The sequence below is a fragment of the Myotis yumanensis genome, unplaced genomic scaffold (assembly GCF_028538775.1).
Source record: "Myotis yumanensis isolate MYYU_CA2020_CCGP unplaced genomic scaffold, mMyoYum1.0.hap1 SCAF_20, whole genome shotgun sequence".
Taxonomy (NCBI): Eukaryota; Metazoa; Chordata; class Mammalia; order Chiroptera; family Vespertilionidae; genus Myotis; species Myotis yumanensis.
Window position 1 is genome coordinate 4983921 of NW_027223771.1, and position 15590 is coordinate 4999510.

At 46.9% G+C, this 15590-nt stretch overlaps 1 protein-coding gene across 4 annotated transcripts in view; it reads right to left on the reverse strand.

Moving 5' to 3' along the window:
* Positions 1-15590, reverse strand: part of MCTP2 (multiple C2 and transmembrane domain containing 2) — a 136042-nt gene that overhangs the window by 16045 nt on the left and 104407 nt on the right. For all 4 annotated transcript variants that reach the window (XM_070400617.1, XM_070400619.1, XM_070400621.1 and 1 more), the window contains 2 exons: positions 12447-12569; positions 9383-9424 (listed from right to left, as the gene is read on the reverse strand). In XM_070400617.1, the coding sequence (XP_070256718.1) occupies positions 9383-9424; positions 12447-12569 (165 nt within the window). The remainder of the gene's footprint in view (positions 1-9382; positions 9425-12446; positions 12570-15590) is intronic.

Consider the following 15590-nt stretch of genomic DNA (forward strand, 5'->3'; position numbering starts at 1 on the left):
AACGGGTCTTTCGAAAGCCTGGCTTACTGACTGGGAACTGTCTTCAGGGCTTCTTCCCATGAGATGGGTTGCGCGTGCATGGAGACACACACACACACACACACACACACACACGCACACACACAGAGTCAACTCCACGGTGCACGCCGTTTCCAGGAGGGAAAGAAAATCATTGCTCTTTCCGGAGAGGCATCCCTCTCCAGCAGTCCATTTGCTTTGGGGAAATGAACAGAAAACAGACTGTTTGGGTTTTGAGTCAATATAATTCCTAAGTGGTTTTAAATGGCTCTCCCTGTCTGCTCATTGCACACCGCGCTTCCAAGCTGACAGGTACTTGCCGGCGTGAGCTTCTGGCTTCAACATCTCATTAGGAGTTTCTTTCACTCACTGACAGGTGCCAGGCCTGCGACCGCCAGGCAGGGCTGAGGGCTTCCTGTCCCTGGAACTACTGCGGCTCAACACGCCAGGAGCTGCCGTTGGTGAATGAGCAGGGTGCCCTTTCGTATTGTTTGAGGTGGGGAAGGGAGGCGGGTGGAAGGAAAAATATGTGTGTGACCAAACAATGCAATAAGAAATTCTAACATGTTTTGTTTTTATTGATTTCAGAGAGGGAGGGAGAGGGAGAGAAAGAGAGAGAGAAAGAAACATCAATGATGAGAGAGAATCATGGATCAGCTGCCTTCTGCACGCCCCCCACACTGGGGATGGAGCCCGCAACCTGGGCATGTGCCCCGACCAGGAATCAAACCATGACCTCCTGGTTCCTAGGTTGCCGCTCAACCACGCTGGCTGGGCTCAAGTTCATTTCTCTTAATTCGGGTTTATTCATTTGTAGATGGGGGAGGTAGCTAATTTAATGGTTTATTTTGAATGCTGAGTGGGCTGAAACATATAAACACAGCCTGGAAATTGTAAACACTCTACAAATATTATTTTTTAAATCTAATTATACTGAACTAATTCTTACTGCAGATGATGTTGTTTTAAATTATTACTCTTGTGTCATCTATTACTTATGTTATTTTCCCTTGAGGAAAAAAAATGGCGCCCCCTCCCCCCACCTTTCTTGTAAATTATCAATTAGCTTCTAAACTCACTGGATAATTGGGACTTAGTGCAAATCACACTGAAACCAGGGGTTTCATGAGGAAAGACAAGAGGACTAGCTACTATCCTCAGAAAAACAATGACCTGTGGGTAATGGAGATACAATGTCCAATGCAGTCAACATCAGCATGATGTAAAAATTTTAAGCAATGGGAAATTAAATACCTAGATTCGTTATCCTATATAATAAAAGCCTAATAAGCTAAGTGTCCAGTCGTCTGGTCGGCCATTCAACCAATCAAAGCGTAATATGCTAATGATATGCTAAGGCCACTCACCTGCTCCCTATGATGTGTATTGACCACCAGGGGGCAGACACTCCAACCGGTAGGTGAGCTTGCTGCTGGAGTCTGGCCAATCAGGACTGAGTGAGACGGGCCGGACACGCCCTCAAGCCCTCCCACATTCCCTCCCCAGCTGGCCAACCTCCCGCGTCCCTCCCTGACCCCGATCATGCACCAGTGGGCTCCCTCAGCCTGGCCTGTGCCCTCTTGCAATCCGGGCTGAGGGAACTCCCCCCACCACCCTGGAGTGCACGAATTTCATGCACCGGGCCTCTAGTATTCTATAAAATCAGAGCCTCTGACTGTATTCGGTTAGACAGTGCACATTAGCTAACAGAAGGATAGATAAGCCACCTGATTTATAGTCTGGTATATCGTATTTCACAATATCTGGGAGTAAGATAACAAGTGTAATCCTTACAGTAGAAATTTCAAAGCAAACCCACAAGTGCTAGGGTTAGTGAGCCTGATAGGAAGTAGGATGAATACTGCCTCAAAAGGTCAGATTATTAACATTCCTGGGTTCCTTCTCAAGGCAACGAGGCCAAACACTCTTGAGAACGGAGGTTTCGTGTTGAAAAGGAAAAATGTGAGCTAGTCGGCGTGTCAGGGAAAAGCCTGCAGGAAGTAAGGAAGCCAATCCCTTCTCATCGGAACATGCATAAACCGATCATTAAGAGTTGGCTGGAATCCATTTTTAATATTAAAGTCTCAAAGCGAAGCTGGTATGGTAGAGATGCCGGCAATTAAATGACTTCATCACTAAAATTCATATTAAATCAAATTAAAAGCAGTTACATCAGAATGGCCATTTACTTTATTCCCCTGAAAATCATCCCTGAGCAGGTCCTTTCTACAATACGCCCTGTATATCGTTCCCATAGGTCCTGAAATGTGTAGGAAGATATTCAATTCTTGTTCATCTTTCAAAGGTAGTCTTTGACTTTTTTATTTTCTTTTTAAAAATATATGTATTTTTATTGATTTCAGAGAGGGAGAGGGAGAGATAGAAACATCAATGATGAGAGAGAAACATTGATTGGCTGCCTCCTGCACGCCCCCTACTGGGGATGGAGCCCGCAACCTGGGCATGTGCCCCTGACCGGAATCAAACCTGGTCACAATCGGACCTTCAGGCCGCAGGCCAATGCTCTATCACCTCAGCCAAACCAGCCATGGCGACTTTTTTTATTTTCATAAAAATACCATACCTTATCTTCTTAACATACCACTGCTGAGTGCAGAGTGTAAAAAAAAAACCACTAGTCAAACTAACTTGCTGTGGTTTCGATATCCTTAAGTAGCAAAGGAATCGTAAATAAGACTACTCTCACTATCAGATTGTAAAGAAAAGTCCTTCGAAATTCATATGCCACCTGCTTCTTTCTCTAAGAAGGCTCTGGCTGGGTAGTGAGGAGTGGACTAGTTAGTGTGGAGGATGAAAATCATTTTAAAAATAGATAGTGATGGTTTAAAAGTACTTACATTTTAATTATCACATCCTAACCAGTGAAAATATATTGTACTGGGGTTCCTAGGCCTGGCCGGCAATCAGGGCTGATCTGCAGGGTGACCGATGGGATAACTGGGGGCCCCCCCGGTAGCACCCACCATGGCTGGCCTGGGGCCTGCTGGGGGCAGCTCCTGCCTTGAGCATCTGCCCCCATAGTGGTCAGTGTGCATCATAGCGACCGGTTGTTTGGCCATTGGGTCGATTTGCATATTAGGCTTTTTTATTATATAGGATAGTATTTATTTGCACTCTTTCAATATAAAACATTTCATAGTTGATCAACAAAAGTTCATCAGACATTCCTTATTTGTTTAAAAGAAAACATCTATACCTGTTTTTCAACCATAATTAATATGAAAGGGCAATTTTCTCCCCCTAAACACTATAAGGCAATTGTGATCTCATTGATCAACCTAAAAAAAACAAAAGAAAAACCACCAGATCATTCAAGTTCTATTGTGACAGCCAAGCTACAGACCAACCACCCCACAACGCAGGCACCTGGGTGCAATTTCTTTACGATAGCAATAAGCAGGGTTTTTTGTGGGGTTTTTTTGTTTGTTTGTTTTATATTTTATTGATTTTTTACAGAGAGGAAGGGAGAGGGACAGAGAGGTAGAAACATCGATGAGAGAGAAACATCGATCAGCTGCCTCCTGCACACCCCCCACTGGGGATGTGCCCACAACCGAGGTACATGCCCTTGACCGGAATCGAACCTGGGACCTTTCAGTCCACAGGCCGATGCTCTATCCACTGAGCCAAACCGGTTACGGCAATAAGCAGGGTTTTTAAAAATTATTAATTCATGCCCTTATGATTTCTCCTTCCTGATATTAATAGTACGTGTGAAATAGTCTCTGTAAGTAATTTCTGGGCTGGAAAAAGAAAGAACCTCTAATGCAAGTATTGAGACCTTCCACAATGAAAACAAGACATCATTGCTTTGCGTGACCTTTTCCAAGTATGGAATGCAGCATTTTACACAATAGTTTTTTGGTTCATGCTTCAATTACGGGCCTTCATGGTGCAAATAAGTAATACAATTTGTATTGTAAACCATCCCTACAAATAAGGAATCTCACGCACATAGGACATGCCGGCTGATGGCTGTTGGCTGAACTTAGTCATGATCTGTTCTGGGTACCCAGCAAACTCTACTTGTGACAAGCAATTTCTCCCACGGCCCATCAGGTACAGTGGGGCCTTGACTTACGAGTGTCCCGTCCCGACTAATGAGTTTTTCGAGATACTAGCCGTCTATCGGCCGATTTTTCGCTTTGAGTTGCGAGCTAAAATTCGGGTTAAGAGCCAGCTTCAGATACCCCACCGCTAGTTGGCGCAGCGAACGTCACAGTGAACGCCACAACATCAGCCCAGCATCACGTGTCTCACTCGTTCACTTTATGATTTGACATACGAGTAATTTGAGTTACGAGCTCCGTCACGGAACGAATTAAACTCGTAAGTCAAGGCCACACTGTATAAGAAAGAAGAAAAAATGTCCCTCTCTTCAAAGTTTAGTTGGTACATTCCGTTTCCGAAAAAGCCAAATAACTAGTTTCCTGAGGATCCTATGTTACCACTGAAAGCCCAGAAGAAAGGAAGGCAAGTCCTACCCGGTTTGGCTCAGTGGATAGAGCATCAGGGCCTGCAGACCGAAGGGTCCCGGGTTCGATTCTGAAGAGTGCGTACCTCGGTTGTAGGCTCCTCCCTGGCCCGGGCCCTGGTCCCTGGTCAGGGCTCATGCAGGAGGCAACCCATCAATGAGTTTTTCTCACATCCATGTTTCTCTCTGTCTTTCCCTCTCTCTCCCACTCTCCCTAAAAATCAATGGGAAAATATCCTCGGGTGAGGATTAACAAAAAAAAAGAAGAAAAAAAAAAGAAAGGGCAGGCAAAATTGTGGAGTCTAATTCGGTTCCTAATACAAGTCACTTCCATGGACTTTTAACAATGAGGAGGGAGCAAGAGGCTACGGTGATGTCATTTTACAACAATCCCCGACGGAGACAATAAAAGGATGACAGAGCCCAGGCCTCGGCCTGGTCTGTGCACGGGAGACAGGCGGGAACATGGGAAAGCGTCCGTCTCCCCAGAGAGCCGCGCCTCAGGGGCCGGCCTGCTTTCATCTCCCCAGTCGTCTGCGATGTTATTTGGTGGGACGGGGGTGCTGGCAATTAAGGGGTGTCACTCGCAAGATGGATAGTTTGGAGAGAAAGGAGTTCCCTCTCTTCTTCTGGTGTAGAAGGAAACGGCCGTGTGTTTACCATTTGTAAACGGTTCCTGTCTCAATGGGCGTGTTACAGTTCCCAGAAGCGTGGTCTGTCATGTGTAACATGCACCAGGAGCCAGAAGGGCCGCGTAAGCGCGCCCTGAGATACAGCCTGTGCGTGCAGCTCTATGAGCACATCTCAGCGCGGGAGGATGACATACATGGAGAAGAAATAATGGATTGTAATATGGGTGCGAATGATGGTGCTCCGGAGGCATTACTGTTGAAAATCCCCCTAGTTACAAATATCTTTTTTAAAAAATATGTTTTATTGATTTTCTACAGAGAGGAAGGGAGAGGGATAGAGAGTTAGAAACATCGATGAGAGAGAAACATTGATCAGCCGCCTCCTGCACGCCCCCCACTGGGGATGTGCCCGCAACCCAGGTACATGGCCTTGACCAGAATCGAACCTGGGAACCTTGAGTCCGCAGGCCGACATGCTATCCACTGAGCCAAACCAGTTCTGGAACAAATATCTTAAAGTAGTGAGAGTGAGCCCGGCTGGTGTAACTCAGTGTCAACCTATGAACCAGGAGGTCACGGTTTGATTCCCGGTCAAGGGCACATGCCCAGGTTGCGGGCTCCATCCCCAGTAGGCGGTGTGCAGGAGGCAGCCGATCATGATTCTCTCTCATCATTGATGTCTCTTTCTCTCAATAAAAATATTTTTTTAAAATATTTTTTAAGAAAAAGAAGTGAGAGTGAGAAGATATGGAAGAGGACTAGAATCTTCACCAGGCTCACCAAAGACTGGCTGTGTTAAGCGGGAGAGGCATAAACAGTTACATTTTCATTTTAGACGAATTCCTCTAGAACAGGGGTCCTCCAACTACGGCCCGCGGGCCACATGCAAATATAAATATTGTATTTGTTCCCGTTTTGTTTTTTTACTTCAAAATAAGATATGTGCAGTGTGCATAGGAATTTGTTCACAGCTTTTTCTTAAACTATAGTCCGGCCCTCCAACGGTCTGAGGGACAGTGAACTGGCCCCCTGTTTAAAAAGTTTGAGGACCCCTGCTCTAGAAGATTTCACAGGAATATGAAATTGAGGAAGCAAGAACAACCATGGCTGTGCTCAGGCTATTAAAGGCCCTATGATGTGGAATCTAATGAACAAAATAAACTGATGAACAAAATAGATCCAGAGACATAGAAGCATGAACAGCCTGTGGAATCTCAAAGGGAAGGCGGGAAGAGATCAAGCAAAGAACTTGTATGCATATGTACATAACCCGTGGACACAGACAGTGGGGGGAGAGGGCCTGGAGTGGGAGGTGCGCTAGATGAGGTCAATGGGGGGGGGGGGGGGGGAAATAGATGTAATACTTTCAACAATAAAGATTTAAAAAATAAATAAATGAAGTCCCTCTGAAGATACTGCAACTACACTCAAAGGATCTCAAGAACCAAACTGTCCAGGAGGCAATGGAGGGGAGACGGATCACAAGGCCCTCAGCGTGGGACAGGCTGACCCCATAGCTCCACAGCTCATCCCTGTAGACCAGTGGTTCTCAACCTTCCTCATGCCGCCACCCTTTCATACAGTTCCTCATGTTGTGGTGACCCCCAACCATAAAATTATTTTCGTTGCTACTTCATCACTGTCGTTTTGCTACTGTTATGAATCGTCATGTAAATATCTGATATGCAGGATGTATTTTCATGGTTACCAATTGAACATCATGAAAGCATTGTGATTCATCACAAAAACAACAGGTAATTATCTATGTGTTTTCCGATGGTCTTAGGCGACCCCTGTGAAAGGGTCGTTCGACCCCCAAAGGGGTCGCGACCCCCAGGTTGAGAACCGCTGCTGTAGATGCTGTGGTTCCGACTCAGTCATCCTCGCCTGGAAAGGCTAGAAGCGCAGCCCGGATGGCTCTGCCTCCAGACCCTGAGGGAGACCTGGAGACACCCGAGTGTAAGGTTTGAACTGGACAACCCATGGCCTGTGGTCCAAGGGCTGACGCTGTTGCGTCCAGTTCACTGACCACCGACTTCTCACTCATTGCCTTCCCGTCCCTGGGTGGGTCATTTACAAAGGGTTGGCCAATGGGAAAGAAATCTTCCTCACTTTCAAGCCTTGGTTAATAAAATGTAGGCTAGTTCCTAGTACAGGTTTAACATAATTTCATTAAAACGGAAATTTTCCTTTAAAACTGTGTTTCCTCCCGGCCGGTGTGGCTCAGTGGTTGAGCATCAACCCAGGAACCAGGTGGTCACAGTTCGATTCCAGGTCAGGACAGATGCCCGGCTGTGGGCTCAGTGCCATGCAGGAGGCAGCTGATCAATGTTTCTCTCTCATGGATGTTTCCATCTCTCTATCCCTCTCCCTTCCTCTCTCTCCAAAAATCAATAAAAACATGTTAATGAAAAAAAAAAAAAGACCTGTTTCCTTTGAGAAGCCTTCCCATCATGCACTTTGGCTTGGCTATCTCTACTTCTAATGTTCAAGGAGCTACGTCACCTGGAAGCCACTCAACATCAATTCATCAAGAAGAAAGTTGTGCCTTGACCGGTTTGGCTCAGTGGATAGAGCCTCAGCCTGTGGACTGAAAGGTCCCAGGTTCGATTCCGGCCAAGGGCATGTACCTGGGTTGCGGGCACATCCCCAGTAGGGGGTGTGTTAAGAGGCAGCTGATCGATGTTTCTCTCTCATCGACGTTTCTAACTCTCTATCCCCCTCTCTTCCTCTCTGTAAAAAATCAATAAAATATATTTTTTTTAAAAAAAAGAAGAAAGTTGCATCTGTGTGACCTTTGTTTCTGAAAAAGGGCAATTTACTTTAAAAACGTATTTTGCTACTTGATTTCATTATGTTGCTACGAATGATCATTTTAACACCACAAATAAGGTTTACTCCGGAATCCCCTCAATGCGCTACAAATGGGCAAAACCATCTGCCTCTCTTGATTCATCTGAAGGCCCTCTGTGTCACAGAGCCCGTGTTTTTATATTCATTGCTATTTCCTGGGCATTTTATATTGGATTCTAACTGTTAAGGTCTCCCCCTCCCCCTTAAGCATCCGAAACGCTATACCATGCGTCTCTCCCAGCACCTCCCGCCCCCCCCCCACCCCCCCCACATACCCACAGGTTCTGAGGACTGAAGTCCATTAAGCTAGTAGCATTGCATTTGGCATTTCCCTTTTTTTTCATCTTATTCCAGAAGGTTTGTCTGAAAGCGTAATGACAACAGAAGCACCGGCTTTGAGAGCTTCTCCCAGGAGAAGGGAAAGGACAGATGTACCCAGACGGAGAGCTGCACGCGCTGCCAGCAACAGCTGGGGAAGTGACAGCTCTGAAGTGGGTGACCACCCCGCAGCACGCGGGCCGGAGCCTGAAGGAGGAGCAATGTCACTTGATTTACTTGTGACTTCCCCGGCGACCCTCCGTCGACCTTCCAGACGCCACGGAGAAGCGCGCCTTCGCCCGCAGCCAAGGACAGCCCCCCTCCCACTCTGCTAGTTTATCTTTTTAATATATTTGTATTGATTTCAGAGAGGAAGAGAGAGAAACATCAATGATGAGAGAGAACCATGGATCGGCTGCCTCCTGCACACTCCACACTGGGGATCGAGCCCACAACCCGGGCATGTGCCCTGACCAGGAATCGAGCCATGACCTCCTGGTTCATAGGTCGATGCTCACCCACTGAGCCACTCTGGCTGGGCCTACAGCTATGCTTTTTCTACTATTTCAATTATTTCTTACATTTTGCCCCTTTTCACCCTCCTTTTTACAAATGAATGAAAAGAAACAAATAGATATATCTTAGAAAGGGACAGATATCCTTTGTAAATGATATGAATATTAATCTGCTGGCTACTCTATAGTACAAAAAAATAAAAGCATCTGACACAACCGGGAAGGAAGCTATCTGCTGAAAACATGAATGTCCCGCCCTGGCTGGTGTGGCTCAATGGATAGAGTATCGGCCCTCGGACTGAAGGGTCCTGGGTTTGATTCCGGTCAAGGGCACGTACCTCAGTTTCAGGTTCCCTGGCCTTGATGGGGTGCGTGCAGGAGGCAACCAATTGCTGTGTCTCTCTCACGTCAATGTTTCTCTCTGTCTCTCCCTATCCCCTCCTCTCTCTCTAAAAATCAATGGAAAAATATCCTCCGGTGAAGATTAACAAAAAAAAAAAAAAAAAAAAGAATGTTCCTTCCCTGTCGAGAGGTTCCGTGGACACACTCACCTTGTCATCTTCATCCTCCTCGTCATCGACTTCCGTGCTCTCCTGAAAGGAAACCCCACAATTAGTTAATAATAAAATATCAGCTGAAATGACCAAAGGCAAACTAAACTCATTCACATGAAAGAAAAATGTATACAGCCCTAACTGGTTTGTCTCAGTGGATAGAGCATCAGCCTGAGGACTGAAGGGTTCCGGGTTCGATTCTAATCAAGGGCACATGCCCAGGTTGCTGGCTCAATCCCCAGTAGGGGGCGTGCAGGAGGCAGCTGGTCAGTGATTCTCTCATCATTGATGTGTCTATCTCTCTCTCCCTCTCCTTCCTCTCTGAAATAAAAAAGAAAAAAAGAAAAAAAAAAGGCTACAGCCCTAGCTGGTTTGGCTCAGTGGATAGAGCATCAGCCAGCGGACCAAAGGGTCCCGGGTTTGATTCCGGTCAAAGGCATGTACCTCAGTTGCTGGCTCCTCCCCGGCCCAGGCCCTGGTCAGGGCGTGTGCAGGAGGCAACCAATCCATGTGTCTCTCTCACATCGATATTTCTCTCTGTCTCTCCCTCTCTCTTCCGCTCTCTCTAAAAATCAATGGAAAAATATCGCCGGGGTGAGGATTAAGAAAAAAGAAAAACATGTCTACAGAATTTAAGCGGTAGTCTTTTTAAAATCCAACATGCGAAAACACTCTTAACAAGAACGCTTTGAGAGTTCAGGGGCGCCGTGGCAACAATGCACACAACACGCCTCATCTCCATAAAACTTCGAGATAAATACGGCCATGAGGCTAGAGGCCTTGGAAGGCACCCAGCTTCCAGGTGGCAATGCTGAGCTGGGCCTCCTCTAAACAGTTTTGTTCTCCTCCTGACAGATGAACCGGCCGCTACGGTAAGGCCGAGAGGACCGCTCTCCGTTTGTGCGGGGTTCACTGCGAGAGCGATTTCTCTGCTCCGTGGGGGCCATTACGGGAACGTTAGACAGTAGAAGTGCGTGAGTCTGAATATCATTCACCTCGAGAGTAAGTTAGAGGTTTCTTTACGGTTTCACTGTTCTCCTTGGGCTTCGGGTTTGGGTGGGGGAGCAGGTGAGGGAGGGAAGACAAGGCCTTGATCTGGCCTAAAGGACGCCCCGCTTTAGTTCGGGGGGTCCCAGCACGGGCTGTGATGCGAACAGGTAGGTTCAGATTCGTTTTAAAACCTTGTCTCTAGAACAGGTGAATTTCAATCATACCGCTGCAATATTTATTCATTTATTATTTTATTTTTTAACTGATTGCAGAGAGGAAGGGAGGGGGAGAGAAAGAGGAACATCAATGATGACAGGGAATCATTGATTGGCTGCCTCCTACACGCCTCCTACGAGGGATGGAGCCTGCAACCCGGGCATGAACGTGCCCTCTATCTGGGAATCGAACTGTGACCTTCTGGTTCAGGAGTCTGAGCTCAACCACTGAGCCACACGAGCCGGGCCAGAGATGATTTTTTCTTTTTTTTTTTAAATATATTTTATTGATTTTTTACAGAGAGGAAGGGAGAGAGATAGAGAGTTAGAAACATCGATGAGAGAGAAACATCGATCAGCTGCCTCCTGCACATCTCCTACTGGGGATGTGCCCGCAACCCAGGTACATGCCCTTGACCGGAATCGAACCTGGGACCCTTCAGTCCGCAGGCCGATGCTCTATCCACTGAGCCAAACCGGTTTCGGCCAGAGATGATTTTTTCAATCATGAGAACATGCTAAGGAAAACTATGTGAAGACAGTCCCCTTTTGCGTCTAGAAAAACCCAATGTGACGCTGATCTGTTACCAAGTCTCAAAATCTTAGACTTTTGTTTAAAAAACTGCTGGGTTTTTGAACCTGGAATGCCAGGATTATACCATAAAAGAAGCCAATACATACAGGTTCCCGCTCATGGTGGGGAGTGGACGGGGAGGGTGGGGAGTGGAGGGGGGAGAGGAGAGATCCCTGGTGTGTGAGGAGAGAACGAGGGGGGAAGAGCTGGGGAAGAAGGACAGGGAGTGGAGGCCGGTGTCTCTGAGGGGAAGCCTTGCTGGCAAGTCTGAGAATCACAGCAGGAACATGGGCACAGGAGCAGAGGGACGCATGCCCACACGGGCGGGGGCTTCCCTGGGAGTCGGCAAGCCTCTGAGAACCCCCGGAGCCTTCAGGCCGGAGGTGAGCACTGAATGGGGAGCCTGGGTGGAGGGGCCGAGGCAGCCTCCAGATGCTCTGCGTCCCCTGGAGGGACTTTTCTTTCGTGGCTGACAATGTTCTTCACCTTAACCTTACGGAGCACAGAGGTGCCCACGGACACGTGCTGCTGGCACGGGACAGATGACCGAGGACCACAGGGCTCTCCAGACTCTGAGGAAATAGCCCAAGACTCAGAAACACAGAGAAGACCCCAGATGACACCTGATACAAGATCTCTACTACAGCCCTGGCCAGTGTGGTTCAGTGGGTTGAGCGTCATCTCATGCACCAAGAGGTCGCCAGTTCGATTCCAAGTCCAGGGCACGTGCCTGGGTTGCAGGCTTGATCCCCAGGTATGGGGCATGCAGGAGGCAGCTGATCAATGTTTCTCTGCCATCGATGTTTCTCTCTCTTTCTTTCCCTCTTCCTACCTCTCTCTCTCAAATCAGTAAAAACATGTATTTCTAGCCCAGCCAGGATGGCTCAGTGGTTGAGCATCGACCTATGAACTAGAAGGTCACGATTCATTCCCAGTCAAGGCACATACCCAGGTTGTGGGATCCATCCCCAGTGTGGGGTGTGCAGGAGGCAGCTGATCCATGGTTCTCTCTCATCACTGATGTTTCCATCTCTCTTTCCCTCTCTCTTCCTCTCAGAAATCAATAAAAAAATTTATGTATGTGTGTGTGTGTGTGTGTGTGTGTGTGTGTGTGTATTAAAGATCTCTACTATAACATGGACATATGTACAAGGTGGATCCTCCAGGATCAAACCAAATGGACTTGGGCCATGATTTAGTGGTGGTGCTGGCGGTGCTGGCTTATCATTGTTAACACCTTTGTCTCAAGTCAAACATCAGAGTTCTTGGCATCTTGGCCTACCTGGGAGTCGTGGGTGCTGCCCGCCTTCCCCTTCGTGGGTTCGATGAAATTATAGGCAAAGAGCAGCAGCAACGCCAGGGGGACCATGTACAGCTCAAAATTCCACACCGTGACCAGGAACACCTGACGGGAAGACAAGACCAAATCACGGCTTGAGAACACGGAATGGGAACCATCTTCCATGCCTCCTCAGTGACTTCAGGGAATTAAATCCAGGACTCTCACTACAGCAGCTTTTAGAAACGGGTACAAACAGGCACACACACACACACACACACACACACACACACACACTGATTAATGCAGTTGTAGAACGGGTAGAATGAGGAAGAAACGATTGGCCAGGTACACTCTGGAGCAGACCGATACGGCCCTGTACCTGGAAACCCCATTCCCTATCCGACCGACTCAGCTGTCTGCTCCTAGATGTATTGTACCAGAACGGAGGGACAGTCGTATGCAAACACCACGGTCTCCAAGAGGCCGGCCACACGCCAAATTTTGCCAACCATAAGGTTTATTTTAACTGGAGAGGGGATTCCTTTTTTAATTGGCTTCCAATATTTTAAAATCCAACTATTTCAGGTAAAACATTCCAGATTTTCAAAGTCTCTTTAAGAATCTTTTTTTTTTAAATATATTTTATTGATTTTTTACAGAGAGGAAGGGAGAGAGATAGTCAGAAACATCGATGAAAGAGAAACATCGATCAGCTGCCTCCTGCACATCTCCCACTGGGGATGTGCCCGCAACCCAGGTACATGCCCTTGACCGGAATCGAACCTGGGACCCTTCAGTCTGCAGGCCGACGCTGTATCCACTGAGCCAAACCAGTTTCGGCCTCTTTAAGAATCTTAAAATCGTCACCCTAGCCAGTTTGGCTCAGTGGATAGAGCACTGGCCTGCGGACTGAAGGGTCCCAGGTTCGATTAAGGTCAAGGGCACGTACCTTGGTTGCAGGCTCGATCCCCGGCCCTGGTTGGGGCAGGTGCAGGAGGCAACTAATCTGTGTCTCTCTCTCCCATTGATGTTTCTCTCTCTCTCTCTCTCTCCTCCTCCTCCCTGCCACTCTCCAAAAATCAATGGAAAAATATATTTGGGTGAGGGTTAACAAATACACACACACACACACATACATATTAGAATTTTAAAAAATCTTAAAGTCTTCCAATTTTAAGGCTGGATGGCCCCCAACAAAATGATGGGCCAGGAATGCCTACATCAGACAAGCTACGCACTTCACCTGCCCAATTTCTATCTGCCTCTGACTTGGGACCCTCCCACAGAAAGGACAAGCGAGAGCTTGGGTTTGAACCCAAGTGCCTATGCCGCAATGGTCCCCGGAAACAAGGACGCCGCGAAGACACAGCCCTGCCTCCAAGTAACACGCGGATTAGTAGGACAAAGAGGAAAAGAACACTTGGAAATTATTTCACGAGGCAGGAGTGACATCTCGGGCACATTATTTCCAGACTTAACGCCCCACTTTCTTTTCAAACTCACAGGTGGTCCCACAAGATGAAATGCGGTAACTTGTGGTTATCAGCTGCCAGCTCGCCAGTGCTGGGTAAAAGTCACCCATGTAACTTATCAACTTAGAACAAATGAGAGACTTTCAGGCCGCATTCTTTAAGGATGGAGTTTCTGCTGGTTTTACTTTCTCCTTTTGCATGTACGACAGGATTCAAGAAAAAACAACAGAAAAAAAAACAACGCTTCTCATCTGTATTTATACACAAGCTTCTTTCCTAAGTACATAATCTGTATTCTCGTTTGAATCTGAAACGTTTATTAAAATCCCGTGGTTTGCCCGGCCAGTGTGGTGCAGTGGGTTGGGCATCTTCCCATGCACCATGAGGTCACCAGTTCCATTCCAGGTCAGGCCACATGCACCAGTTGTGGGCTCGATCCCCAGCAGGGGGCGTGCAGGAGGCAGCCAATCAATGATTCTCTCTCATCAATGTTTCTCTCTCTCTCTCTCTCTGCCTTCCTCTCTAATAAAAATCCAAATCAATACAAATAAATTTTTAAAATCCCCATGGTTTGCATCGTGCTAACTGGCCACCCTCTACATTTCTTGATGACTTTATGTAAATGGAGAAAGTCAACCGCTCATCTATGGTCCAATAAAAACCCACACCCCTCATGAAGGCAGAACTGCTAGTTGAAAAAGTAGAACAGCACTAAACGAAATGAAGAAAGAAGGCATCTAATATGTTGCAACTATTGGCTCTTTCCCTCCTAAAATGATCATAATTTCTGGTCAAGGATCAGACAATGAATTTCTCATTATGTGGTTTTTCGTTTGTTTGTTTTTTGCAGAAGCTGGTAATTGAGCAGTTGAAAGTCCGATTTGGGTAAATACATCTTCCAGAGCCATCAGCAAATTCTCTGCTCTGATTAAAGGACGGGAGAAAAACATCCTCACACATTTATTCCCCATAAAGCTGGGTATCCTGAAGAGGTCAAGACAAAAAAAATTCCATTAAATGTACCAGTAAGCGTCTCACTCACTTCCGAAGCAGAATTGTTGGCACGGGAGGCACCCTCCGTGGTACAAGTCCAATGGGGCTCTAATTGTCTGCTAAGTGCACAGAACGTTCTAGAAAAGTGTTCTCTGGCCCAAGCTGGTTTGGCTTAGTGGATAGAGCGTCGGCCTGCAGATGAAGGGTCCCAGGTTCGATTCCAGTCAAGGGCACATGCCCAGGTTGCAGGCTCCATCCCCAGTAGGAGGTGTGCAGGAGGGAGCTGATCAATCAACGATCCTCTCTCACCATTGATGTTTCTCTCTCTCCCTCTCCCTTCCTCTCTGAAATCAATAAAAGAAAAAATAAATACACACACACACTCACACACTCCCTCACGTCAACCATCAAAGGTTCACCAGAATAAAAGTTCAAGTTTTGGCCCGTTCTGTTCAAAAATAAAAAATCTGTTGCACCATGAAAATAAATGCGCAACCGAAATCCACGTGAAAACAACCACCACCAAAAAGAAATTCCCGAAACAACCATGTTTCTGTCTAATTGTAAACCCCCAAACGAAGAGTCTGCTGACATGGAGAGAAGAGAGGCTCCTTCCACTTTTCTTTTCTTTCTTTTTTTTTAAAAATATATTTTATTGATTTTTTACAGAGAGGAAGGG